This window comes from Pinus tabuliformis, chromosome Q, assembly GCF_031772625.1.
Source record: "Pinus tabuliformis cultivar Carrire ecotype Pingquan chromosome Q, CPIR1, whole genome shotgun sequence".
Classification (NCBI taxonomy): Eukaryota; Viridiplantae; Streptophyta; class Pinopsida; order Pinales; family Pinaceae; genus Pinus; species Pinus tabuliformis.
This window is the reverse complement of record NC_142296.1, coordinates 900,172,783-900,199,229: the sequence shown is the minus strand read 5'-3', so window position 1 is coordinate 900,199,229 and position 26,447 is coordinate 900,172,783. Positions and strand designations below refer to the sequence as shown.

The 26,447-nt window shown below is 40.3% G+C and overlaps 1 protein-coding gene across 1 annotated transcript in view; it reads right to left on the bottom strand.

Moving 5' to 3' along the window:
- The window catches only part of PDE312 (Nucleic acid-binding, OB-fold-like protein), a 399,789-nt gene that overhangs the window by 103,903 nt on the left and 269,439 nt on the right, over positions 1 to 26,447 (bottom strand). Inside the window, exons 9-10 of the mRNA XM_089387580.1 lie at positions 10,521 to 10,706; positions 10,340 to 10,390 (exon numbers count right to left, since the gene is read on the bottom strand). Coding sequence (XP_089243706.1) covers positions 10,340 to 10,390; positions 10,521 to 10,706 — 237 coding nt within the window. The remainder of the gene's footprint in view (positions 1 to 10,339; positions 10,391 to 10,520; positions 10,707 to 26,447) is intronic.

Sequence of the window (26,447 nt, the reverse complement as noted above, 5' to 3'; positions counted from 1 at the left end):
GTAGCAGCACAAATGCAGCATTAGAATTCACAATGGTTGTTGGCCAGTGACAGGTAGTTACAATGGCCAAACATCAGCAGCGTGACAGGGTGTTGTAGCACTACGACACTAGAACACCTTCCTCGCTAAGAGGGAATGTTAGTTTTTGTAGCATTGGAGGTGTTCTAGTCTCAAAACTTTGTGGAGAGGTTAGAATACAGGAGTTTTCCATAACTCATAAATCATTTCTAGAAATTCTACCTAGGAGTGTCTCAATTAGATTATTAACCTATTTTTTAAAGCTTCCTTAGTCTAAACTTAGGAAAATTGGTTAATTAATCAATATTGATTGAGATAAGGTGTGAATTATATAGAAACTCACATGGATCGACTCCGATATGATCTTGGCCCTTTATTAAGTTTTAATCTTGGTCGTTGGAGTTCCAACAAAGGATTATAAGAAGAATTCGATGGGTAGATGGAGAACGCACTTGAGGGTTTCGATTTCTTTGATAGTTCGATTTCCAGAGAGCGACAATAGTTATTGAAAAGCCAGAGAAGGAAGCAGAGACATAGAGGGGCAGAGACAGTGAGGTTGGAGGAAGTTTTCCAGATTTGGCGAGTGCATTTGCAAAGAGGTAGAGATAGCCAGAGTGAGGCTGACGCAGGAACCAGGAACTTGAAGTGCCCACAGTGGCATCTGAAAGCAGTCTTAAGGGCATCTGGTCCCTCATCCTGATTTGGTTGTACCCTGAGCATACATCAATCTTGGTGAAGAATTTTGCCCCCCCTCAACTCGTCCATCAACTCATCTATGCATGGGAAAGGGTAGCGATTCTTCATGGTCTTCTTGTTAAGGGCCCTTAGTCAATGCACATCCTTAGGGACCCATCCTTTTTCTTCACCAGAACAACTGATGAAGCAAAAGGGCTAGAGTTGGGCTTGATGTGCCCAAGTGTCGGCAACTCATGAATAGCCCTCTCTATTTCATCCCGGTATGCCTTGGGATGTCGGTAAGGAGTAGTGATCACTACCTGTACCCCCAACTCCAACTCAATGGTATGCTCAAGCCCTCGGTCAGGTGGTTGAACCGATGATATGTCTCCAAACACTTCTGGATACCTGTCCAAAATGGCCTGTATATTTGGGTGTGGTGGCTTGGGCTTACCCCCAGCCTCTGAAATGCTCAACTCCATAGCCTACTCAATGTCTCCATGTCTCGAATCAGCTTCCATCATGTGGACCAAAACAGTCTATGGTCGGTAGAAGTGCATTCCCCATAGGCAAAACTAGCTTGCCATCCGACACTACAAACTTCATCTCCAACTTCTTCCAATCAATAGTGACTCTGCCAAGTGAATAGAGCCACTGGACCCCGAACACCACGTTGGTGTTTAGTACATCCACCACAAATAAGTGATATGTCATGGACTAGTTCCCCATTGTCATTATCAAGGTGGGAACGTAGTGTGTGCACTGCATGGTCCTGTCCCTAGGCACAAGAACTGAGAATCCCTCAAACTCCTCAGTTATGATGCCCCTCCTCTGAACCAACTGGGCATCAATGACATTGTGGGTAACCCCACTATCCACTAGAATTGATACACGTTTCCCCTAAACAGTGCCTTTGATCCTCAGGATCGAAAGCTTGGGTACCCCACGCAATGATGCAAGAAGCCCTTCAGAAGGTGCAAAGGAAGCTCCTCATGTCAATGGTGGTGGTGGTGCCCCCCCCCCCGTGGTGTGTTGCACTATCATCTCCACCCATCTCAATATATGTCTCATCCTCTATATCGTTGTCAGAAAAGACCTCAATGTAATGGGCCTTGCCTACTGCACATCTGTGGCCTGGTGCCCATGGCTCCTGACAGGTTAAACATAACTTCCTCCTTCGAAGGTCTCTCCGGGTCTCCTCATCCATCTGTCCATGCCCCTGATCGGCCCTCGGTGGTGGAGCCTTAGTGTCTCTTCCCCTCTGCTGGAAACCCTGTCCAGGGGGTAGTGATGCTCGAGCCCTAAGTTGGGCATACTGTAGGTCTCAGGCTCTCCCTACTACGTCCTACAACATAGTGGGCCTATTGGACTTCACTAAACCCCATAATGGCTCTGCTGGCCCCTCCACAAACATGTAGATCCTCCTAGCCTCCAACAAATCCAGTACCATCACAGACAACCTCAGAAACTCCGAAATATATTCCTCAGCACTCCCGGTCTACTTGAGCCTTGTCAGCTCCCCAAAGAACTCCTCAGGATCTTTCCTCTCAAACTACTCCAATACCCTGCTGGTAAAATCATCATAAGCAATCACTCTTGCATGTCCCAACGTGGTCATCCCATGGAACCACCAATCATGAGCTTCCCCTTCTAGATGCAACGTGGAAATCTTGATTGCCTCTCCCTTCGTCATCTGATTTAGCTGGAAATAGACATCCGGCTTTTCGACCCACGCTTTGGCTGAGCTCTTGGAAGAGCCATCCAAAGCTGGGAGAAACAACCTCCCCATATTGCACTGCAAGTCTATCCCCTGCGTGTAACCTACTTCACTCTATCCCTTGGGCCTATTGTTTCCCTTCAACTAGAAAAAAACCCTAAGAGTGATGGCTTTCCCAAAATCAGGTCCATAGGACTAATACTCCAAGAAATAGTCCCCATAACGCATATCCTCCTGCTCATGTTGCCCACCAGCTCCATATATTAGGAATGTGGGAATGGTGGACCTAGGGGGTGTATTTGGAATAAGAGGCATGTTCGGATTAAGGGATGTGTGGTGTTGCGAAGTGCCAGATCCTTTTGCCAATTGGAAATCCCCTTGGACTCCCTTACCCTTGCTGTCGTTGTTATTCCGCAGGCCCATTTCTTTAATTTTCTTGGACAAGTCTTGCATTTCCTTCAACAAAACATGAGAAAACTCCTCATCCTTGCTCCTTTTGTCTCCCTCATTCTCCCCCATGTTTGCTTCCACAACCTCTGGTTCAGTTGTCATAGGATCTAGGGTAATTTGCAATTGCCTCTCTCTGCTCCTGTACCTTTGCCTCTAGTACGTGATGTTATGCCTGTCCTATAGTGTCATAGACTGCGTTGCTCCCATAGGCTGAGCCAAGTCTATGAGCTCTGATACAACTATAATATTCCTAGGGAAAATTTACAGTAAATATGCAAAGCAAACATAGACAAAAAGCCACAAAATTTAAACACACGAATCAGATCATAGAAATGCACCAAAACTGCACTGCTGAGCCATTTTATTAAATTATGAAGAGGGTACAATTAGGTGCTAGAAAGAGTGCACTTGTGCTTGCTCAAGGCAAGCTAGCTAAGCCCAAATGACACTAGGAAATCCCCCTCAAGTACGTTCTTTCTTTGTCTCCTCGCTCTACGATGAACTTGTTAATCTAGGTTGTCATTGATGTCAATATAGCAGTGTTTGTGATGGCAAATTCTTTGATACATGATTGTCCATTGATGCCCATTGATCATAATGCTCATAGTGATGAAAGTTTGATATATGATGATATGATGAGATGGACAACCCAAGTAGATTGAATAATATATATATATATATATATATATATATATACAGACAGAATAGAAGCAGTAGATCCGCGAAGCAATAGGAGCAAAAAGCCAAAGAGGAGAAGCCATCATGAAGCCAAAGAGCGGAAGAGTGAAGAGAAGTCACAGGAGCAACAGCGATCGAAGAGCGGAGATTAGGAGGATACGGATATTTTGATCGTGGCTGAAGGCCCACGCTAAATCCTAGCCGTCGATCTCATTACGTCACAGTCAACGGCGGGAGTTAGACCTGTTTTTTAACCCGTGTGCTAGTTGAATACTTGCAGGCCGTAGATTTGATGACCTCGTATATCCAATGGATATCGGGTCATAAAGTGATCGGACGTTAATCTCAAAATGGACCTGAACTTTTATAGATCAAGGATTTATAATCCTTATCGGCTCTGCAAAGGCAGTTAAGCGTCGCACAAGTCCCCTGGCCGATATCGTTGTGAACCATTGGATCCAGCGTCCCTTGATCAAACAGTGGAGGATCGGCGATTGCATTTGTTGATCAGGTGGATCAACAACCGTCGGATTAATGATGAGATCAATGGTGGAGAATTAATCCGATAAGACTTGGGACTGAGTGGACCCGAGAAGTTTATGGACATGGGTTTATTTTATTTGGGGTCCAGCGTTGTGCATTCAGGTGGGACCGACGTTCGTTTGCAGGATTAAAGGAATAACTTCGATTTTTCATGAAGTTGAGATTGCAATTAAAGGTAATGACATGGCATGTGGGACCTCCTTGTGGGTATAGCAGCTCTTATATGGTTTCCGTGAAAAATCAAGTCTAATGGATAAAAGACTCTCCGATATATATTTTTAATAAATGTGTCGGCCCCTTCACCTTTGAATGAGTCGTTTCTATTCTTTGGAAAAACTCATACACACACACACACACATATATATATAAGTTGAAATGATTCGTAGTAACGTTGAGGCGTATCAGGCATCTATCACAGACAACAAGAAAAGTTCACAACTTGTGAACTGGAAGAAACAGAGGAAGCCGAAGGTCTGGCAGACACAGAAGGTGCAGTAGAAGTTGAAGGCCAAGTGAAGAAGGAAGTTGTAGATTGATAGAACACAGTGAAGAAGATTTTGAGAGCAGTGCAATACAATCAAAACATTTCTTGACAAGATAGGGTTGGAGCCCTTGGGGTTGGTGCCTCAGAATTGGAAGGATTGGTGTCCATGGAGTTGGTGCTCCTAAACACAAGGTTGGTGCCTTGAGAAGATAGGGTTGGTGCCCTAGAGGTTGGAGCCTCTCAAAAGATCAAGTTGGTGCTTGGCAATAGATTAGAGCCTTATATATATTGTACCTGATTTATTGTAAAGATTATATTAATAAAAGAATTTATTCCTATTGTTCATTTTGTGTTCTAAATATAAATGATTTAACTGGTAAAAATAATAATTGAAAAGAAATACTGATTCACCCCCCCTCTCAGTATTTCCAACAGAACTACCTAGAAATACGCTGCTAGGTGACAAGATTTGTTGCTAGGACATCCTATGGAGCTCAGAAAATTCCGGGAAATTAACCCCAAACTCTCCTCAATATACCCAAAATAACCCACGAAAGAATTGGGTTATGAATGACCCTGGAAATTCGGCCCTCGTTTCTCTCTATGGCTCTGCTGCTAGGAAATTCGGCCCTCATATCTATCCTGTTGAAACTGCTCCCAAAGATGATTGCAAATTCCAAGCAAAGGCTCTCCTAGACTCCTTCTCAAACCTCAAGCCCAAACTCCCTTCACAACTCAGATCACAAGTGAGCCTCCTACAAGCACTGCACAATCCCTGGGACCTATGCTGCTAGCTAAGCCTCCTCCACACAAAATTCACACCCCACTGCTGGAACAACTGGAAAAGGATGGAACTCCCTCTTTGAGCTGGAATTTGAAGTCCATTGAATCAAGGGTTGAGATCTCCGATCGGAGACACTCGTGTGCTAAACAGGACTGCAGACTTGGCTTCATTTCAAGCGTACTATGTCAAAGACACAATTTTTGAATAGATGATTGAATGACTAAATGAATGTCTTCCCTTCCTTTTTGTTAAGATGCCTCCAACGCCCTCATGTGGGCCCTCCTCAATTTCCTCCCACCGAATTTCCCTACAAGGCATGCATATTCTCCATGTGGACCAAAATTCTCCAAGTGTGGCCCCCACACTCCACTAGGGGCTCAATATTCTCCTTATCCTCTAATGTTTAAGCTTTCTTTTCATCAAAATTCAATGTGGGGCCTCTAAACCGACATTTCCTAAGTGTCAACATGAATAAAGACAAAAATTTGCAAAATTGATATTTCACTTAAGCAATAATGCAAAGTGGGAATATCACAGAGATCTTCAAATATTACGCTTTCACCAAATCAAATGGGCTTTATCTCCAACAACAACATCAAAATGTAACCACTGAACCCTCAATGTGACAAAGTCCTAAAGCACAAGTAAGACTTTGGAGGAACTAAGCAGAGCTACCCACTTTCAGCACAATAATTCCCTCTCATTTAGCACAAGAAGGCTTCACTAGGGAAATGAATGATTATCTTTTAGAAGTAGATTGATGGGTGGACCAAGACTAGTGCCAATCTATACTAAAGCAAATCGAGTCAACAGAGATCTTATTAGGTTGTTTTCTAATGTGATCAGCAAAGAATATAGCCAGAATGAACAATCCACGACATTCCTATCTTTGCTGTCCACTAAAACAGAAAAATACTTGTGAGGAACATGAATGAAGGACCTCCAAACATGCATGGTGTTGTGCTTATAGATTGGCATACAAATGACCAACTAACTGGAATGAATAACAAAGATACAACATGACATTTACAGCAATAGAAACAAAGAAATTAAACAGAAAATAAACCACAGTTAAACTTCTAAGAAAGGAAAAAAGTTACCTAGATTTTAGTCTTTCATAACACATTTGATGCAAGAAAATTCAGTACTAGAATTCAACAAATCATGTCCAAAAACATCAACAAGAAGTAGACTTAACTTTCAATTTACTTCAAATGATATGCTCAACTAAACTCTCAAAGGGGGTCTCCCCAAATCCAATCCCTCTTGGCAAGGTAGAGAGCTACTCTTCAGATAGAGTTCTAGCTCCATCTCCGTAGAAATAAAATATCAATTAGTGGAATCTAGATCCACATTATTCTCAAAGAAAAGTATCAGAAAAAGATTAAAGAATTACATAATGGGTTCTGCAAAGCAAAATGCCTCACAAAATAATAAAATATTGTTGCCACTACATTGTCAGTGCTACCTTTAATCAAGCACTGGTCGTTATAAAAATAATAACAAAGTTTTTGTTTACAAATTTGTTTATGAAGAGAAAATCTTGTTTCAGGTTGATGGCATTGTTCACGCTCTTTACTTTTCCACCTGATAGTATCATTGACAATTCACATTTCCCTTGCACCACAAGAAGTAGACTTAACTTTCAATTTACCTCAAATGATATGCTCAACTAAACTCTCAAAGGGGGTCTCCCCAAATCCAATCCCTCTTGGCAAAGTAGAGAGCTACTCTTCAGATAGAGTTCTAGCTCCATCTCCGTAGAAATAAAATATCAATTAGTGGAATCTAGATCCACATTATTCTCAAAGAAAATTATCAGAAAAAGATTAAAGAATTACATAATGGGTTCTGCAAAGCAAAATGCCTCACAAAATAATAAAATATTGTTGCCACTACATTTTCAGTGCTACCTTTAATCAAGCACTGGTCGTTATAAAAACAATAACAAAGTTTTTGTTTACAAATTTGTTTATGAAGAGAAAATCTTGTTTCAGGTTAATGGCATTGTTCACGCTCTTTACTTTTCCACCTGATAGTATCATTGACAATTGACATTTCCCTTGCACCTTACATATTTTATAATCACCAGGAGCAAAGTCTTCAGTTTTGCAATTACCATGTTTTCTGAATACATCTTTTCTCCCAGTCATGTCTTTAGTTGCCTCAGAGTTAAGAACACGATGAGAGGCTTCATTGTGTGTGACCATGAGAAACTAATCAAATTCAGCCTCATTACTTTGAGCAAAGTTACTTCTACATCTATCTCTAACTCAGTGATCACCTCTGCCTCTGTGTTTCCCTATGTCCCTGCCAGAAATTGATTATCTCCTCTTATATAGCATTCTTCTTTTGTAAGAATATTTTCCCCCTAATAATTATAATATTTTCCCCTAAGCCAAGAGAATTGTCAAGCATATTGTGTAATAACCTTTTAATTAATTTATCTAAATTCCCAGAATTATTTCCTATGGATTTTCTTCAGAAAAAACACACCATGATTTTTTCCAAGTAATTCCACTAATTTAAACAATTAAAACTCCAGCAATCACAAGCTTGTAAATAAATTATAATTCTACTGCAAACCCCAACTATTTTATTTATAACATTGTGAGGAAAATTACATCAATTTTAATTTGAGGAAAACATGATGATAAATCATCTGGAAATCCTTGGCTGGATAGACAATGATTATCTCAACCCTCCTGAGAATGAGAAATTTGGCCCTTCCACTAATGTCAATTCAGCCCTCCTGAAAGCAGCAATTCGGCCTCCCCTGAGAACAATGTCAGATGGTCTGGGTTCGGAAATGATTAGGTTTGGTTTGAGTTCAAATTTTTTGATGAGGTTTGGATGAGGTCGCCATTAGGTTAGTCTATATATATATATATATATATATATATCTATATATATATAAGATAAAATAGTAAGAAATCAACATCAGTAAACATCAAAAATGCTATTACAGACATGGAAACTGCAAGGATAAATTACAAGCTTGAGTTGTCACATGAAGTTATGAGTTTTGATATATGGACTTGGTCAATGGCTATGAGGTTCGATGAGGTTCGCCAAAATTCAAACCTCAAGGTTAAAGTTCGATGAACCTTGTGACATAGCTTGAGAAATAGCAATTCGGCCCTCTGAATTTATCAATTCAGCCTCCTCTGGAAATAGTAACTCAGCTTCCTCTAAAATAGCAACTCATCCACCTCCAGAAATGTAGCAAATTTGACTCTCAAGAATTGATAATTCGGCTACACTTGAAGATATTGATTCGGCCTCCTCTTGCAGATGAAATTTGGCCTCCCTGAGTTAACAATTCGGCCTCCTCTTACAGGTGAAATTTGGCCTCCGTGAATAAGCAATTCGGCCTTCTTTTGAAGATGAGAATTTCCTAGACTAGCTAGGGTGGATATTCCACCACCAAAGCTAATTGCCACCAGCTAGAATGTATAGTTTCAACACTGAAGTTGGCCACTGCACAAGGGTTTCCCCTCGCTCAATAAGCTGCTTGAGCTCCAAGTAAATGCACAAATCAAATCTCACACAGTCTTTTCCTCAAGTCTCCTCTTTCTTTTATAACTTCTTTCCTCCTCCAAAATACCATGGGTGGCTATCAATACCATGGGTCACTTTATTTTTTAAAGTGACTTACCACATTTTTCATTATTAAATTAATATATAATAATTACCTAGCTGACCCCCTTTTTTTTCTTGACTATAACCTATGCGCATCATGATAGGTTATTAAGCTGAACTCCCTGCCGCTATGGATTGGAAAGGAAAATCACATATTGCTATAGTAGATATGGTGTGTCATATCTTATGTGAATTTGTCAAAAGCCTTTGTGGCCATGACAAGAGGAATGCTGCAAGGCAAGTGAAATTCAAGGAGAAAACAATGGCTCTTTTGGAGAATTGACCTCACTAATAGAGATTGCAGACAAAAATACACAACAACATTGGACTCCGAAGTAGAGGATCAAGAAGTGCCTGGAGGACATCATCGACTCCGTGGAAAAGCAGGCCACCCAGATCCTGCAGAGGCTTTGACTCCAGCTATTTGGTGTGGTTGGCCTAATTTTATATTAGGCTTTCAGATTTTCTGAATTATAATATGATATTGGACAGTTTTTGAGTTGATAATTTCTCTGTTTACTGTTGTTGATCCTTTGTCAATTTCAGTTTGGTTACAGTCATATGGAAACTGTTATAAAGCCCAGTTTTCTTAAGTTTTGGACATAATAGATATTAAATAGCATCACTGTTGTGCTAGATACTCTCAGAGATGGGAATTTTTATGTAAATAAATAAATTTCTACCAATAAAAAAGCATATTGCCTATAATGACATTAACAATAGGTTGATAGACAAATTTGGCAAGGAGGAACAAAAATTCAAGAAATTGCTTGAAATGACTGCCACCTCAAAAACTTGCAACGGCTAACCAAACAACAAACCACAAATAATTTTAAAAATATATATATATATATATGAAAAGAAACCTCAAACTAAACATGTGTCAAGATATTACTCCTGTTTATAACTTTATAGCTTATGTTTATAATTGCATTATGATATGTCTGCTGATTTATTCATTTAAATTTTTCTTCTGTAAATTAGCTCTGTGATTTGTCCAAGTCCATAGATGCTAACATCTCAAGTAGATAATAAAAGTTCATTTCTTTTAAGTTTTTACTCTCTATTTTTTATCGTTTCAGTATTCCTGAAAAACTTGATGATCTCTGAATGTATGGTGTTTTTCGAATGCTCCTTCAAATTCAATTTTCTTTTGTTTCAATGCTAGTCCTAACCTATAAACCTGCAATGACTACAAGGAAATGTAAACACTGATCAAGAATGATTTTAGTCTGAAAATCATAGAATTTCGGAGAAAATTTACATATCTTCGGCAGCCACTTCATGGATTTATTTTCAATATATCATAAAGCCAAAGTCAAGCAAAATATGCAATAATTCTTTTCACCTTTCGCTCTTCACGGGCAGCATCAATCTCAAGATCCTTTTCGTCTGTAGTCTGCCATTGATGGGTTTTTTTATTAGCATAGCACTATCAGTATTAGGAACACCTTGGTTTAAAATGAAGTAACAAGGAACCTCATCATCACACACAAGCAAAATGAATGTTTTAACTAAAGACAAATTACCAAAATTAGCTTCGGCAAACGGGTGCCTTCAAGATTACCCCAAACCCAATAACCATCATCATCACTGTCATATACTTTGTTGTCTGTTTCAAGTTCATCAACATTATCATCGTCCTCCTCTTTAGCAGTGGGATCTTTCTCTTCCTCATCCAAGACTGCTTGCTCAGATACATGTATCTGCCAGATCTGCAGTTAATAGTAAATCTTAGTAACAATATTATGAAGCATAAAAAAATGTTAGAAATCTAGCTGACATCAAACTTTGAGCGATGAATTTAAATAAATATAAGAACTTATACACAGAGAGACAACAGACTTGCACAGTAGCAAAGAGATAGAGCCAGATAAATGTATATTCAATGTGATCAAATGAAACATGTATACCTCAATTCTCATGATGTACTAAAACTGAAACTTATAGCAACATCCACTGAAGACTCAAATACATCAAAGAGATTTATGACTAAAACCAGCAATACGAGCTTAGCAAAGAGAAGTAAAAAAGGGACTTCTAAAAGAAATGAGATGAAATGAAGAGCGAGTACAAGAACAGAATGAATGAAATGACATTAACATAGGTGTACATGTAGGTAATACCGAGAAGAAAATGACTCTAAACTAAATGAAAACCAGTGCAAAAACTTCGCCTAAACTAAGATGCAGCTGACATCATGTTCAGTGCATTATCCAAATAGTGCACTTGTTAAACATGCACAAAATTGATAGGCAAGATTTGATAACTTGTGTCATTCATATTATTCACAAGATGTGCACATAAATATATTTTTAATTGACCCTTGGTTTTCATATTCCAAGAGGTCTCTTGGACTTCTATGACTGTTGGCTTTCACTTGAGGCTTTTTGCCTTCCATTCAAGTGAATAAGCCAAATACGCATAACCCCAAGGATTATGTTTCCAACATTCCCCCACTTAATCCAAACAGTTGTATATGAGTCCAAAAAGAGAGCTGAGATAAAAAAGTGCATGGCAGCCTACGGCTTGATGTGTTCTCCGAAATAGTGGTTTAAGGAATACCATAAACCAAGTGAGGTAGCAGAACCCGAAATTTTCTACTGGTGGTCGTTTAAGGATGACCACCAACAATCTGGAACTAGGCTCGAAGCAGTCTATGGAACAATTTTGAATCTAGCTAGAACCTAAAGTCTTCTATGAATTGGAAGTGCTCCCTAATGAGATGGATAGTCAAAGCAGAAGTCTTCTAAAAGTAGTGGTTTAAAGCTGGCCACCAACCAAATCATGCTTATGGAGCATGAATCTGTCTCTAGCTACAACTCTAAATCTGGTTATGGTTGACTCTAGCTCTAGGCTCTAGAGCTAGCTCTGGGTCAGGCTATGGCTCAATCTCGCTTGATATTTCATAAAAGTTCAAAACTAGTAGCCAATCATTAATTCCCCCCTTTAAAATACAAGGTGAGAAGTGAAGATATCTCCATTGCAAGATGTGTCAATACTTGAGACTGAACTTTGAGGTATGCGTTGAGAAATCTAGGGCAGCTAGATTAGGTGATTTCTCTTACTTTGATCACTGCTTGTGATGTATTTTTACTTTACTTGACTAACTTCTTCTTTCCTTTATTATCATTAGTGTTCTCTATCATCAAACAACTACCAAATCACAAAGAACAGTGAGACAATAGGACACAAGATGTACGTGATCAGCCAAGGCCAAAACCTCTCCAACTGAGAGGAAAACCCATCAGAATTCTTCTCTTCTTATAGAACTTCAATTGACAAATTACAAGACCATTAACCCTTGACCAAGACCCTCCAAGACCAAGTGAACTTTTCCTTCTTGAATGGCTTCCAGCAACAAACTTCGACCTTCCAGTTACTTCTCCAACAACTTCGACCCCAGCAACAACTTCCGCAACTTCAACCTCGCAGCTTCGGAGCTTCGACCTAGAAGCAACTTCAAAGCTTCGATCTAGAAGCAGCTTCACAACTTCGACCTAGAAGCAGCTTTACAACTTCCACCTAGAAGCTTCATAGCTTCGACTTTGCAGCTTCGATGCAGCTTCACAGTGTTGATTTGGGGTAGCATCGGATGTGCTCTAACCACGAAAATTGGTGGAGAGGCTAAGGCACATGAAATCTCCAATACCCAGAGAGGGTTTGGGCAAATTCTAAACAGTTTGGGAGATATTAAAATAATTAGTATTTTTAATGGAGTCCCTAAGTTCTTAGCCTATGAAATCTCCAATACCCAGAGAGGGTTTGGGCAAATTCTAAACAGTTTGGGAGATATTAAAATAATTAGTATTTTTAATGGAGTCCCTAAGTCTAAACTTAGGGAAAATAAAATATTAATGTGTATTAATATAAAACTGTGTTAGAATGGTCCAAAAGTCGTGGATCAAGCCAGATCTAATCTTAGCCGTTGATTAGAAACTTAATCTTAGTCGTTGATTTGTCAACGAGAAAAATATAAGAGGAGGCTTGAGGGTCACTTAGAGAATACACTGAGGGAGACCAGTCAGTTCAATTTCTGGAGCAGGGTTAGCTAAGAAATTGAACCAGTGGTCTGGTGAGCAGTCAAGAAGCAGCAAGTGCGGAGCACAGAGGCGGGATCAGCCACTGGAGATCAGCGCTGAGGCAGAAGAGGTAGACGTAGGGCTTTTCAGGCAGACGCAAAGGCAGCAGAAGACTACGCAATCACTTGCTGGGCCTGCGTGAGTGACGCAAAGAGTCCCAGGGATGACGCAGTCAAGAAGGGGCTGACGCAGAGGGTTTGAGAGCCATACAAAGGTCAACCGGGCTAACGCTGGGATTGGGAGAAGTGCTGGAGAATTATTTGTCTCTGTAAGTAAGCTAGTTTTGGCAACCTGGTGTACAGAAAAATTGTTGAATAATAAAATCCTCCCTTGCTGCACCGGTTTTCCCACATTGGGTTTCTCTGGGGACTGTTGTCCAAAATATCTGTGTCAATGTGTTAATGCTTGTGCATATGTTTGTTTTTGTATTATGGTGTGATATCTACAGCAGTATTTATTTTAATGTTTAGTGAAGTAATTTCATAAATAAATTATTGTGGAATAAGTAGGAAAAATAAATCAGTTGCTGCAGTGATAGAATTTTCACATGGTATCTTGGGAAGTAATCAGAGACAGAAAGGAAAAATCAGTTATGGGTCGAGACCACAACGCATAGGCATCTACATCAGGGGACTCACATAGATTTTTAGAAGATTGCACAAGAGAAAGAGATTTAGATTTCTCTATGTTGGCTTCCAGGCTGGAAGAAGAAGTGGCGCGTATGACTAGTGCTGCATCATTAGAAGTATGGTATATAGATAGTGGAGCTTCGTGGCATATGACGGGAATCAGGGAGTGCTTCTCAGAATATCGAGAAGAGAAGATGAACTTTCAGATCACCATGGGGAACAAGGCAAAGTGTACTCCAGTAGGGAAAGGTACCATAGTTTTTCAAACAGAATCGGTAGAACGGTTCTGTGCTACAAATATATTGCATGTACCAAGATTGGAGATGAAATTACTTTCTGTGTCGCAACTACAAGGCAAGGGCTATGACATCTACTTCATCAAGGAGAAGGTATACATCAAACACACGAGCTAGAAAAAGAAAGTGCAGATCGAGATCAAAAGTAATCGATTGTATAGATTGCAACTAGAATCACCAATGGCATTAATAGGCAATGATGGAGACAAGGACTTGAACAAACTATGGCACAGAAGAATGGGTCACTTTCACCATGGAGCTCCGAGAATTCTCAGGAGCACTGTAACAGGAGTTCCAGATCCAAGTACGGAATGAGATGATGTATGCAGGGGATGTGTTCCAGGAAAGTATGACAAAGGTAGCATTTCCTAGGAGCAAACACAAGGCCAAGAGTGTACTAGGATTGGTACACTCTAATATCTGTGGACCTATGTCCGTCAAAACTCTCAGTGGTGCCGAGTATTTCCTTACCTTCATTGGTGACCACTCAAGGAAAACTGGATTCATTTTCTGAAAACCTAGGATGAGGTTTTAAGCTAATTCAAGGAGTTCAAGGCTCTAGTGGAGAATCTGACCGGGAAGAAAATAAAAGTTTTGCGCTCAGATAATGGTGGAGAATATGTCGATAAGGACTTCACTAATTTTTGTGCTAAGAAGGGCATCAAAAGAGAGTGGACAACTCCATATAATCTGGAGCAGAATTGGGTAGCAAAAAGAAAGAACAGGACTATTGTAGAGGCAGCTAGGGCCATGATGTATGATTAGGATATGCCAAAATTCCTATGGGCAGAAGCATGCAACACAGCAGTGTATGTTCAGAACAAGACTCCTCATTGTGAAATGGGAAAGATTACTCCAGAGAAAGTCTTCACAGAGAAGACACCTGAAGTTAGTCATTTCAGGATATTTGGGAGTCTAGCATATCGCCGCATACTCGAAGAAAAGAGGAAGAAGCTGGATAAGACTGCGGAAAAGGGATATCTAGTAGGATATAGCGAGAATGCTAAGGCATACAGAATCTATCTTCCAAGGAGCGGGAAGGTAGTAGTACGACGAGATGTAAAGTTCATGGAGGACAGGGCTTTCAAAGGATCTCGCGAGATGCCTTCCAAGGAGCAGTTGAAAGAGGAACTGTTGGTTAAGCCTCTTCAACCAACGGAAGTAAAGAATTATTCCTCAGGACAGGAAGATTCTCAGGATGAGGAGGAGGAGCGAATAGAAGCACCTACTGGCAGAGGAAGAACTAACCGAGAACTTTGTCAGATTCTGCGAGATGTAGAGGACTTCATCGGTGCACCAAGAAACAATAAGAGGGAGCGAAAACAACCAGATAGATATCAGGCATTAGTAGCTCAGGATGAAGAGCCTGCCAGTTTCAAGGAGGCAACTCAACATCAAGTTTGGCTAGATGCGACGGTAGAGGAATACAACTCCATAATGGTAAATGATGTCTGGGAGGTGGTGCCAAGACCTCAAGACAAATCAGTGGTAGGTTCAGGATGGATCTACAAGATCAAATACACTGCAGACAACAGTGTTGAGAAATACAAAGCCAGGTTTGTGGCTAATGGGTATGCTCAAAAGGAAAGGATTGACTATGAGGAGACCTTCGCCCCGGTAGCCAAGTATACATCTATTAGGACCGTGATATCTCTTGCAGCCCACATGGGATGGGAGATCCATCAAATGGATGTCAAAACGGCATTCCTGAATGGGGTAATAGAAGAGGAGGTATACATTGAACAACCAGAGGGCTTTGAAACTCATGAGAAGAAGTCTCATGTATGCAGATTGAAGAAAGCCTTGTATGGGCTGAAATAGGCACTGAGAGCATGGTATGGTCGAATAGATGGCTACTTGTAGAAGATGGGGTTTGTCAAGAGTGACGCGGATCCAAATCTCTACTATTTGGTTGTAGAGAACGAGCCACTAATCTTAGTATTGTATGTGGATGATCTCTTTCTGACAAGATCATCCAGACTCATTAGGGACTGCAAGAAGAATCTAGCCACAGAATTCGATATGAAGGATTTGGGACGAATGCACTACTTCCTAGGGTTGGAAGTTTGGCAGCAGAAGGGAGAAATCTTCCTTGGGCAAGGGAGGTATGCTATAGAAATCCTGAAAAGATTTGGGATGGAGGACTGTAGACCTATGGCTACGCCAATGATCACCAACTGGAAGAAGATTGATGCATCAGAAGACAAGGATGTCGATCCCACCCTATACAGGCAGCTCATAGGGTCCCTGATGTATTTGGTCAATACCAGGCCAGACATTTGCTACTAGGTCAACACCCTCAGTCAATTCATGGTGGAACCGAAGAGGGTGCACTAGGCAATAGCCAAACATGTTCTCAGGTATTTACAGGGAACAGTCGATTATGGACTCTTGTACACCAAGAGTAAGGATATCAGATTGAGTGGATTTACTGATGTAGATTGGGCAAGAAGTTCATTGGATCGAAAAAGCACCTCTGGGTATTGTTTCAACATTGGATCAGGAATGACCTCCTGGTGCAGTAGGAAACAGAAGTTCGTGGCTCTGAGCTCATCTGAGGTAGAATATGTGGCGGCAAGCACAGCTTCGTGTGAGGCCATATGGCTTAGAAAACTGCTTGTGAACCTATTCAAAAGGAATATGGAGGTGACTAGGATCATGTGTGATAATCAGAGTTGCATCAAGCTCTCTGAGAAACCAGTGCTTCAAGATAGGTAGAATCATATTGATATCTGGTGTCACTTTGTCAGGGACTATTTCCAACGAGGAGCTGTACAGTTGAGCTACACTCCTACAGGAGAACAGGTGGTGGACATCCTCACCAATGCCCTTGGAAGGACAAAATTTGACTACTTCAGGGAAAATATGGGAATGGTAAAGAACCCGTTTCACTAGCAGAAATGGGAGTGATAACTGCCAGGATGTAGAGGGAGTTGCAGTGAGTATGCAATATTGGGAGGAAGGACCACCAGCAGCACAAATGCAAAGGGAGTTGTCGTACAGATGCAGCAGTGGAAGTAGAAGAGCCATGGGCAGCAATACAGGATGCAACAATGCAGAGGATGTTGGGCAGAGAGGCTTAGCATCAACACAGGGACCGATGCCGGATGATCAGGGTGATACTCAGTGAGGAGTATTACTAGAGCACAGTCCTCGCTAAGAGGGAGTGTTGATTTGGGGTAGCATTGGATGTGCTCTAGCCACGAAAATTGGTGGAGAAGCTAAGGCACATGAAATCTCCAATACCCAGAGAGGGTTTGGGCAGATTCTAAACAGTTTGGGAGATATTAAAATAATTAGTATTTTTAATGAAGTCCCTAAGTCTAAACTTAGGGAAAATAAAATATTAATGTGTATTAATATAAAATTGTGTTAGAATGGTCCAAAAGTCATGGATCAAGCCAGATCTAATCTTAGCCGTTGATTAGGGACTTAATCTCGGTCGTTGATTTGTCAACGAGAAAAGTATAAGAGGAGGCTTGAGGGTCACTTGGAGAATACACTGAGGGAGACCAATCAGTTCAATTTCTAGAGCGAGGTTAGCTAAGAAATTGAACCAGTGGTCTGGTGAGCAGTCAACAGGCAGCAAGTACGGAGCAAAGAGGCGGGATCAGCCACTGGAGATCAGCGCTTAGGCAGAAGAGGCAGACCCAGGGCATTTCAAGCAGATGCAAAGGTAGTAGAAGACTACGCAATCACTTACTGCGTCAGTGTGAGTGATGCAAAGAGCCCCAGGGATGACGCAGTCAAGAAGGGGTTGACGCAGAGGGTTTGAGAGCCATAGAGGGGTCAACCGGGTTGATGTTGGGATTGGGAGAAGTGCTGGAGAATTATTTCTCTCTGTGGGTAAGCCAGTTTTGGCAACCTGTTGTACAAAAAAATTGTTGAATAATAAAATCCTCCCTTGCTGCACCGGTTTTCCCACATTGGGTTTCTCCGGGGACTGTTGTCCAAAATATCTGTTAATGGTTGTGCATATGTTTGTTTCTGTATTATGGTGTGATATCTACAACAATATTTATTTTAATGTTTAGTGAAGTAATTTCATAAATAACTTATTGTGGAATAAGAAGGAAAAATAAATCAGTAGCTGCAGTGATAGAATTTTCACACACATGTTCAATGCAGCTTCACAGCTTCGACCTTGCAACTTCACAGCTTCGATGCAACTTCAAAATCTCGTCTTGCCCATTAACTGTAGAAACCCTAACAAAAGAGAGAGAGAAAGAGGCCCAAAACTTCGAACTTGTTCTTCTTCTCCTTCTTCGTCCCCTTTCAACTTTTATCTTGTGGAGATCGAACTTGCTTGAGTGAGTGTCCAAATGAGGTCGAATTCCTTCTTATTCATAGGCTTGTGAGGGGTACGAATTGCTATCTTGAGGCCGACTTGTTCATTCATGTAGGCCGACTTGATCTTGGAGGGTCTTTTGACTCTATTTTGACTCAATAAATTTTTCTTTACTTATGTAACATGCCCAAATGGGTCTTCAATACATGACAATGACTCAATTGACTTTATGACAAACCTAGAAGCACTCAATGAGGGCTTTACCTAAAAATAAATTTCCCTTGAGCATGAAACCCATGCCTCAAGAACACAAATAATACATTTATTTTTCTCTTTTCATTAAATACATAAAATCAGGATTACATATGTCATTATGAAGACCGAACCTAGTTACATATTTCAACAGTATGACTGATATATCTTATGGTTTGTTGAAGACCATTGCCAAGAAGTGATCCATCCAAGGTGAATCTTTGTTCTTGCAGGAGTCTTGTTCTTGGAATATGTGTTTGAATGATGAGTATGTTTACACAGCACTCACAAGGGTGACGATCAAAACACTCACATGGCCAACTCAATCACAATGTTGGCATCTGAGAATATGAAGTGGCAATGAAAGAGGAGCGGGATGTGGAACAAGCAAAGATGAACAGCCCTGAAAAAACCCAACACTCTGAAACTTGATGGATTTAGAGTAGTCTGGAATGTGAAAGGAAACATCATTGTCATATCCAAGACCAATTATGTTCTTGTTGTTGATAAGTTGTTCCCAAGGTCTGATGATGGGCATGAGAAGTGCAAGTTGAACTTCTGCATCTTCATGTAGATCTGCGCTTGAAGTGGCCTCGTTGATCAAATCAATTGTTGGTTGCCGATGAGAATCAAGCTGCAAAATCTCAATCTTCTCCTACAAAACTTGTAAACAGGATTCAATATCAATGAGAGAGGTCTTGTTGATTTTCATTGTGTTCTCAATAATAGACAGGATTAGAGTGCTCAATAACTAATAAATCAGTAGCTGCAGTGATAGAATTTTCACACACATGTTCAATGCAGCTTCGACCTTGCAACTTCACAGCTTCGATGCAACTTCAAAATTTCGTCTTGCCCATTAACTGTAGAAACCCTAACAAAAGAGAGAGAGAGAGAGAGAGGCCCAAAACTTCGAACTTGTTCTTCTTCTCCTTCTTCGTCCCCTTTCAACTTTTATCTTGTGGAGATCGAACTTGCTTGAGTGAGTGTCCAAATGAGGTCGAATTCCTTCTTATTCATAGGCTTGTGAGGGGTACGAATTGCTATCTTGAGGCCGACTTGTTCCTTCATGTAGGCCGACTTGATCTTGGACGGTCTTTTGACTCTATTTTGACTCAATAAATTTTTCTTTACTTATGTAACATGCCCAAATGGGTCTTCAATACATGACAATGACTCAATTGACTTTATGACAAACCTAGAAGCACTCAATGAGGGCTTTACCTAAAAATAAATTTCCCTTGAGCATGAAACCCATGCCTCAAGAACACAAATAATACATTTATTTTTCTCTTTTCATTAAATACATAAAATCAGGATTACATATATCATTATGAAGACCGAACCTAGTTACATATTTCAACAGTATGACTGATATATCTTATGGTTTGTTGAAGACCATTGCCAAGAAGTGATCCATCCAAGGTGAATCTTTGTTCTTGCAGGAGTCTTGTTCTTGGAATATGTGTTTGAATGATGAGTATGTTTACAACTTTACACAGCACTCACAAGGGTGACAATCAAAACACTCACATGGCCAACTCAATCACAATGTTGGCATCTGAGAATATGAAGTGGCAATGAAAGAGGAGCGGGATGTGGAACAAGCAAAGATGAACAGTCCTGAAAAAACCCAACACTCTGAAACTTGATGGATTTAGAGTAGTCTGGAATGTGAAAGGAAACATCATTGTCATATCCAAGACCAATTATGTTCTTGTTGTTGATAAGTTGTTCCCAAGGTCTGATGATGGTCATGAGAAGTGCAAGTTGAACTTCTGCATCTTCATGTAGATCTGCTCTTGAAGTGGCCTCATTAATCAAATCAATTGTTGGTTGCCGGTGAGAATCAAGCTGCAAAATCTCAATCTTCTCCTACAAAACTTGTAAACAGGATTCAATATCAATGAGAGAGGTCTTGTTGATTTTCATTGTGTTCTCAATAATAGACAGGATTAGAGTGCTCAATAACTAATAAATCATCAATTCTAGCCATTATTTTAATAACTCAAGTTCATTGCCAACAATAAAATAATTAGTGAAAGTGAATAAGTAACAAAGATAGTGGGATATTACTATGCAACAGATGTACAATGTTCTTGCTCTCCAAATCACAAATTAAACAATTTGCAAGCTTTCGAGGCATAAAATTGGGCAAGGGGTTTCATAAAACTAGTTGCAATCTCAACCTAATTTCACCATCTAGTACCCTACACGCATGCCCTTCTGAATAATAACGACAACGAGTTCAAATGGGCTCAATCCCATACACTGGGGGTTGCAGAGAACATAAAATAATAGCCACTTGGAAACAATGAAAATGATGGCGAAGGTAGTATTGACAAATGCATTTCCTCCCAATTGTGGTATGAAGATATTCTTGAGAAAGATAAGATCTCAAACCTCCTATAGAACTTGGTTGTCACGCTAGTGAAGGTGCTCCTAGATTCCCAAAGGATAAGCTAGTGTGCACAGCAACATATCTGACGATGATCATTTCTACATGACAAGGATAGTGCAGAAGAATGTAATGCCAGGCCACATAGCTCGATTGACACAATTCTAACATTTAAGAAAAATTAACTACAAACAGCATTGATGAATGGTCTACTAGAAGAGCGCCCAAGTAAAGCAGAGACACAGGCAAAATAGTCAATGAAGGGTAGTGTTGAAAGGTGGAATTAAAAGGCAAAGAAAGGGAACAATATTGGTGAGGATGCCAAAGTTGATGCCAAAAATTTGTGGTGGAGGAATGCCACACAACTGACTCAAACTTAGGTAGGGCAGGAATACCCCTACTCTGATACCATGTTAAACACACAAAATTGAAAGGCAAGATTTGATAACTCATGTGATTCCTATTATTCACAAGATGTAAACATATTAATACAATTCATTGGCACTTGGTTTCATATTCCAAGATGTCTCTTTGACTTTTATGATTGTTGGCCTCCACTTGAGGCTTTTCTCCTTCCATTCAAGTGAATGAGCCAAATACACATAAGCCCAAGGATTATGTTTCCACCAGCACTGAATACATTCAAAAACTTGAGTGAATTCATGTGTTAATTGAAAATGTCCATAGAATTCAGATATTTCTTTGCAACCACTATTAGCGTTCATGTTACTCAAAGAGTGTTGGAAACACTGAGAGGGGGCATGAAACAGTATTTCTTTTCAATTGTTAAATTACGCCAGTTAAGATCATTAAACTAGAACACAAGATGTACAGCAAAAGAATAATTCTATTAATAAAATGATGACTCCAATTCTCTAATAAGAACTCAAGTTACAAGTTGTACAATAAAAGTTTATAACTCTTTCAAGGCTCCAACCCTAGATGAAGACTCCAATCTTCAATTACAAACCAGGCTCCAATTTGTACAATCCAAGCTCCAACTTGGGCTATTTGAGGACTCCAATCCTCTCAACAATTCAGGCTCTGACCTGGTTTTCCACAAGGTTCCAACCTTGTGTCACGACTCCAAGCCTCTAGGGCTCCAATCCTCTTAATTTGCTTTAGTTCTTCAAGGTGGCTTCAATGCTTCAAGACTTCCAATATCTTCTTCAACAAGTCCTAAAAGATATCTCCAAAGGCTTAAAGAATGTTTCTAAAGTGTCTTCACAATCAGCTTCAACATTTTCTCCCACTTCATGTCTAAAACAAGAGGTCTCCAATAGTTGCTTCTTCAAATGTCTTCAAGGGGTCTTTAATGTCGATAATAGACAACTCTAAAAGGTGTCTAAGTATGTTTCACGAAGTTGTTGTCAATAAGGTCCTCACGTCGACTATTTTTGTTAGGTGGTTGTCATTGATGTCAACCCAAGCAGCACCAAGAGCTACCCCGATTTTCATCAGTAAATATGGCATGGAAATTCGTGATTTTCGTGTCCAAATCATTCTAGTTGAATTCTCCTCTGAAAGATCTTTCTAGTGGTATATGTGGCATGCCACGTAATTCTTCACGGTTTGAGAGTTATTCACGTTTGAAGTTGGAGACCCCATCTTTGGGCTGAAACCCCATAGGGTTGTGTCATGGCACACACATTCAGTAGTAAATCTGACTCAATGGTCATTGTTTAATTAATTTAAGGGTTATTAAGGGTAATTGATTAAGTTTAGTGGAAGCATCATCTTAGGAAGCACATTAAATTATTTATACCTCATAGGAAGTATCCCTCCTCTCCTAAAGACTAATATCTCTTCCCATAAGATTCACAACCTCCCTTATCACACAAGACACAAATTAAATTTTAAAATGTTTTAACCTTCTTATGGAGCCTTTCCTAATCTCCAACGTTCACCCTTGTAGGTCTATAAAAGGAGCTCCACTATACCTCTTATTCCTAAGAAAGAACAATTATAAAAGAAAAGAATCTCTAAAATAATTTTGGCCATCCTGAGGAGCAGTTAACACAGGCATCAGAAGTAATATTAGGGTTCGATCTCTTGGGATGTTGGGTCTGTTTTAGTGCAGGACTTCTGCTAGGGAAAGCAAGTTCAGTTCTTAAGGAGAGTGAAGTTTAGGGCTTGCATTCAGGATTGTTTTGTGATCTGTCTACAAGCCTTCAGGACAGCAAAGTTTTGTGCATGGTTGATTGAAAGCAGAACTCCTTGCAAACTAGTGAAAGTCCTGAATTCCTCCTTTTAAGTTTCGGACCTGTGACTTATTGCACATTTCTTTGGACAGCTCATGTGTGAAATCTTGAAGGCTCAGACCTGTGATGATTAGGGCCAGTCTTAGTTTCTAAGGCAGTTAGGTTAGGGCCTGTTCTAGAATGTTTTTGAAGGTCTGTTGTCTTAGGGCTCAGACCTTTGATGACTATTGTGCATTCCCTTTGGGACCTGCATATCAACTGATTCAAGCATATTGCCGAGGCATATCAGCGCATTCCTCCTACAGTAACAAGGTAAGTATTGTTTTCACATGCTATATATTCTTACGACTTGGATTTTGTCGTGTGTTTCCTATTGCAGGTGGAAGAAGTCATATCACAGGTAAGTTTGTTTTCCTTTCATTTACATTTGACTCCATTTAAAGTACTTGAATTACTGTTTCTTCTTGCAACTATGGGATTTACTTGGGTGCCATGTTGGGGTTTCGATTGGGTATATCTTCAATTGCAGGTTTAAACATATTTCAAGCATCCTCATCTATAGCAGTGTGAGCATCTACAACAGCTCTGAACAGTGGAACAGTGACATCAAGTTAACGTCAAAATAGTGATATCAAGGGAAGCATGAAAGGGCAGATCTTTCATTGAAGGCAAGGCTAAAAGGCAGAGTCTCAAGGTCCACTGTCTCTGGCAGAAATTGAGTGTGCAACATCAAGATAAGCAGGCAGAGTAATCCATCATTCTTGATCACTTTCTACAGCAAGTTTCATCATCAGCATCAGGGTCAGTTATACCGCAGTTGTCAATGTCTTGTAAAATATTGTAAAAAGTCTGAACTATTGCCTGAGAGTTAAGGGTGGCAATTTATTTTGGGACAAGGGTTTGGCATGTAGTTGGCGCAAGGGTTCTTGGTTGTAGAGTTTGTCGGGACAAGGGTTTAGGTCCTAGTGTGTTGATTAGTCAAGGAAAATTCATTGAAAAATCATTGTAACGTGAATCACTGTCCCTGGTACGGGAGTCCACACTTTGTATTTTATTTCTATCTTTATAGGGTGGTAGGGTGGTGGTAGGTAGGTGAATTAAGTCATCTTCAGGATGGGACCTGTAAACACTTCAGGGAAGTAGTGTGGTGCTAGGGCAAGTTGGTGCTTGCTAGGGTGTTGATGCATCCATTCAGCTGATAGTTGATAAAACCTTAGGGCATTGGGGCATCCCTCCAGTGGGTTTTGGAGAAGAAGGTTTTTCTAGAGTTCTACAGAGTTGTAGTTTTCTTTTCAGTTGGCGCTGAATATTTAAAGAACTTATTAGAAAAGAGCTTGGTGGTTTTTGACCCAGAGGGGGTTTTCCACCTAAAAATCCTTGTGTTCATTGTGTATTGTTCATTTACTGTTTTCAATACTATTGAAGAATAACTAATGCTCTGAAAAGATTAATAAAGTACTAATTGCTAAGAAACACTGATTCAACCCCTCTTTCAGTATTTCCAACAGCTACCAATCTTCTTTAAATCTGCTCCTAGAATCCTTCAAATCTGCTTCAAGTGATCTTCAATACAGTCCTAAGTAGTCCTTCAAAAATGCCTTCCGAATGGCGCAAAAACTGCTCCATATCCTTCTTCAAAATTGTCCAAGACGACTTTCAAAGGGGTGCCTTCAAGGCTGCCTTAGCACTGTTCCAATATTGTCTTCTAGTTTGTCAAGAAGGGTTTCAAGACAATGCTTCAAGAATACCTTCCAATGTTGCCTCTACAAGTCTCTATCATGCTTCAGCTGATCTCAAATTCTTCATCAAAATTTAGAGGATATCTTCAATAACATCTTCACAAAGACTCCATGAATTACTACTTTAAAATATGTCGATGGGCTGCTCCAAAAAGTCTTCTTCAATAGGCTTGAAAAGGGATCAACATCTCCTCTAGATCCGCTCCAAGATATCTTCAAAGGCTGTCCCAAACGATCTTTAGAAGTGCTTCAAGTGATGCCTTCTCCCAGTGGACAAGATCAGCATCAAAGTTTATTCCCAAGCTTCCTTCAGTAGATCTGTTCCAAGGCTCTTAAAGTCTGCTTGAAGGACTGATCCACACCTCAAAATGAACACACAAATGTTGCTATATTTCACTGATTACAAGGCCGAAAATCTGTGCCTTTTCAGTGCTAGAACAGATGTCTGGCTATACTATACATAGGCCATAAGGTCGGTCTGTACACGGGCCGAACTGTGATCTTTACAGGCCAAAGCTTAGGTCTTCCATAGGGCTGAAGCTCAGGTTTGCAACAGACCTTCCACAGGGCCGAGTCTGAGGTCGTTACAGGGTCAAAGTTCAGGTCTTCCATGTGAGAATTTGGAAACCCCAAATCCTACTGCAGCAACTGATGAAGTTTCTTCTATCTATTAAATAAACTGAACAAATTATTTACTGTGTTCTATGGTAAATATCAAAACTAATACACTGCAACCTTCACAAAATAAATACTACAGAAGAAAAATAACAATAGAAGAATAGATGCACACACACAAGTACATAGTTATTTTTGGACCAATGTCCCCGAAAAAAGCCAACTTGGGAAAACTGGTGCAGCAGCTGAGGGTTTTATTATTATGCAGTAGTAAATCTGAGTACAAAACTATAGATGCTCAAATCTAGCAATCCATACAAAGAAATGATTGACAAAAAGTCTAGTGAGAAAAACCTCACTCCCACTGGCGATCCGACACTGACCTTGGCTGAAGATGAGCTGCTCTTTGCTGCCTCTGCATAGTCCCTATGTCAACCTATGCAGTGTTGTGTCCCACAACTCAGATCAACGTCTCTCTCGCTAACTGATCAGTTGTCGTCTCGAAGATCGATTCTCCTGGCGTCCAAGCTCCCACTCTGGCTTCTGGCACTGAATCACTCCTCCTCAGCAAAATACGGATTCCCCTTTGAAGCACTACGCTACCTCTCTGTCGCACTCACTGCCTCTCTGCAATGCACTCACCGGACTGGAAAATCTCCCTCTGGCCTTACTATACCTGCCCCTCTCTCACTACTTTGATCTCACTGAATCACCTCCGGCAACTGAGTGTTGCTACTCTGGAGATTGATTTCCCAACAAAATCGAATTCTTGGTGTCTCAAGTGTGTTCTCCAACCCCCATCAAATTTCTTCTTATAATATTTCGTTGAGACGTCAACAGCCAAAATTAAAACATAATTGATGGCTAAGTGTAGTAATCAAAACTGGAAAACAGGAACCGTAAAAATTTTGATTTTGTACTTACCTGAACTGCTATCTGATCCGGTGAAGTTGATG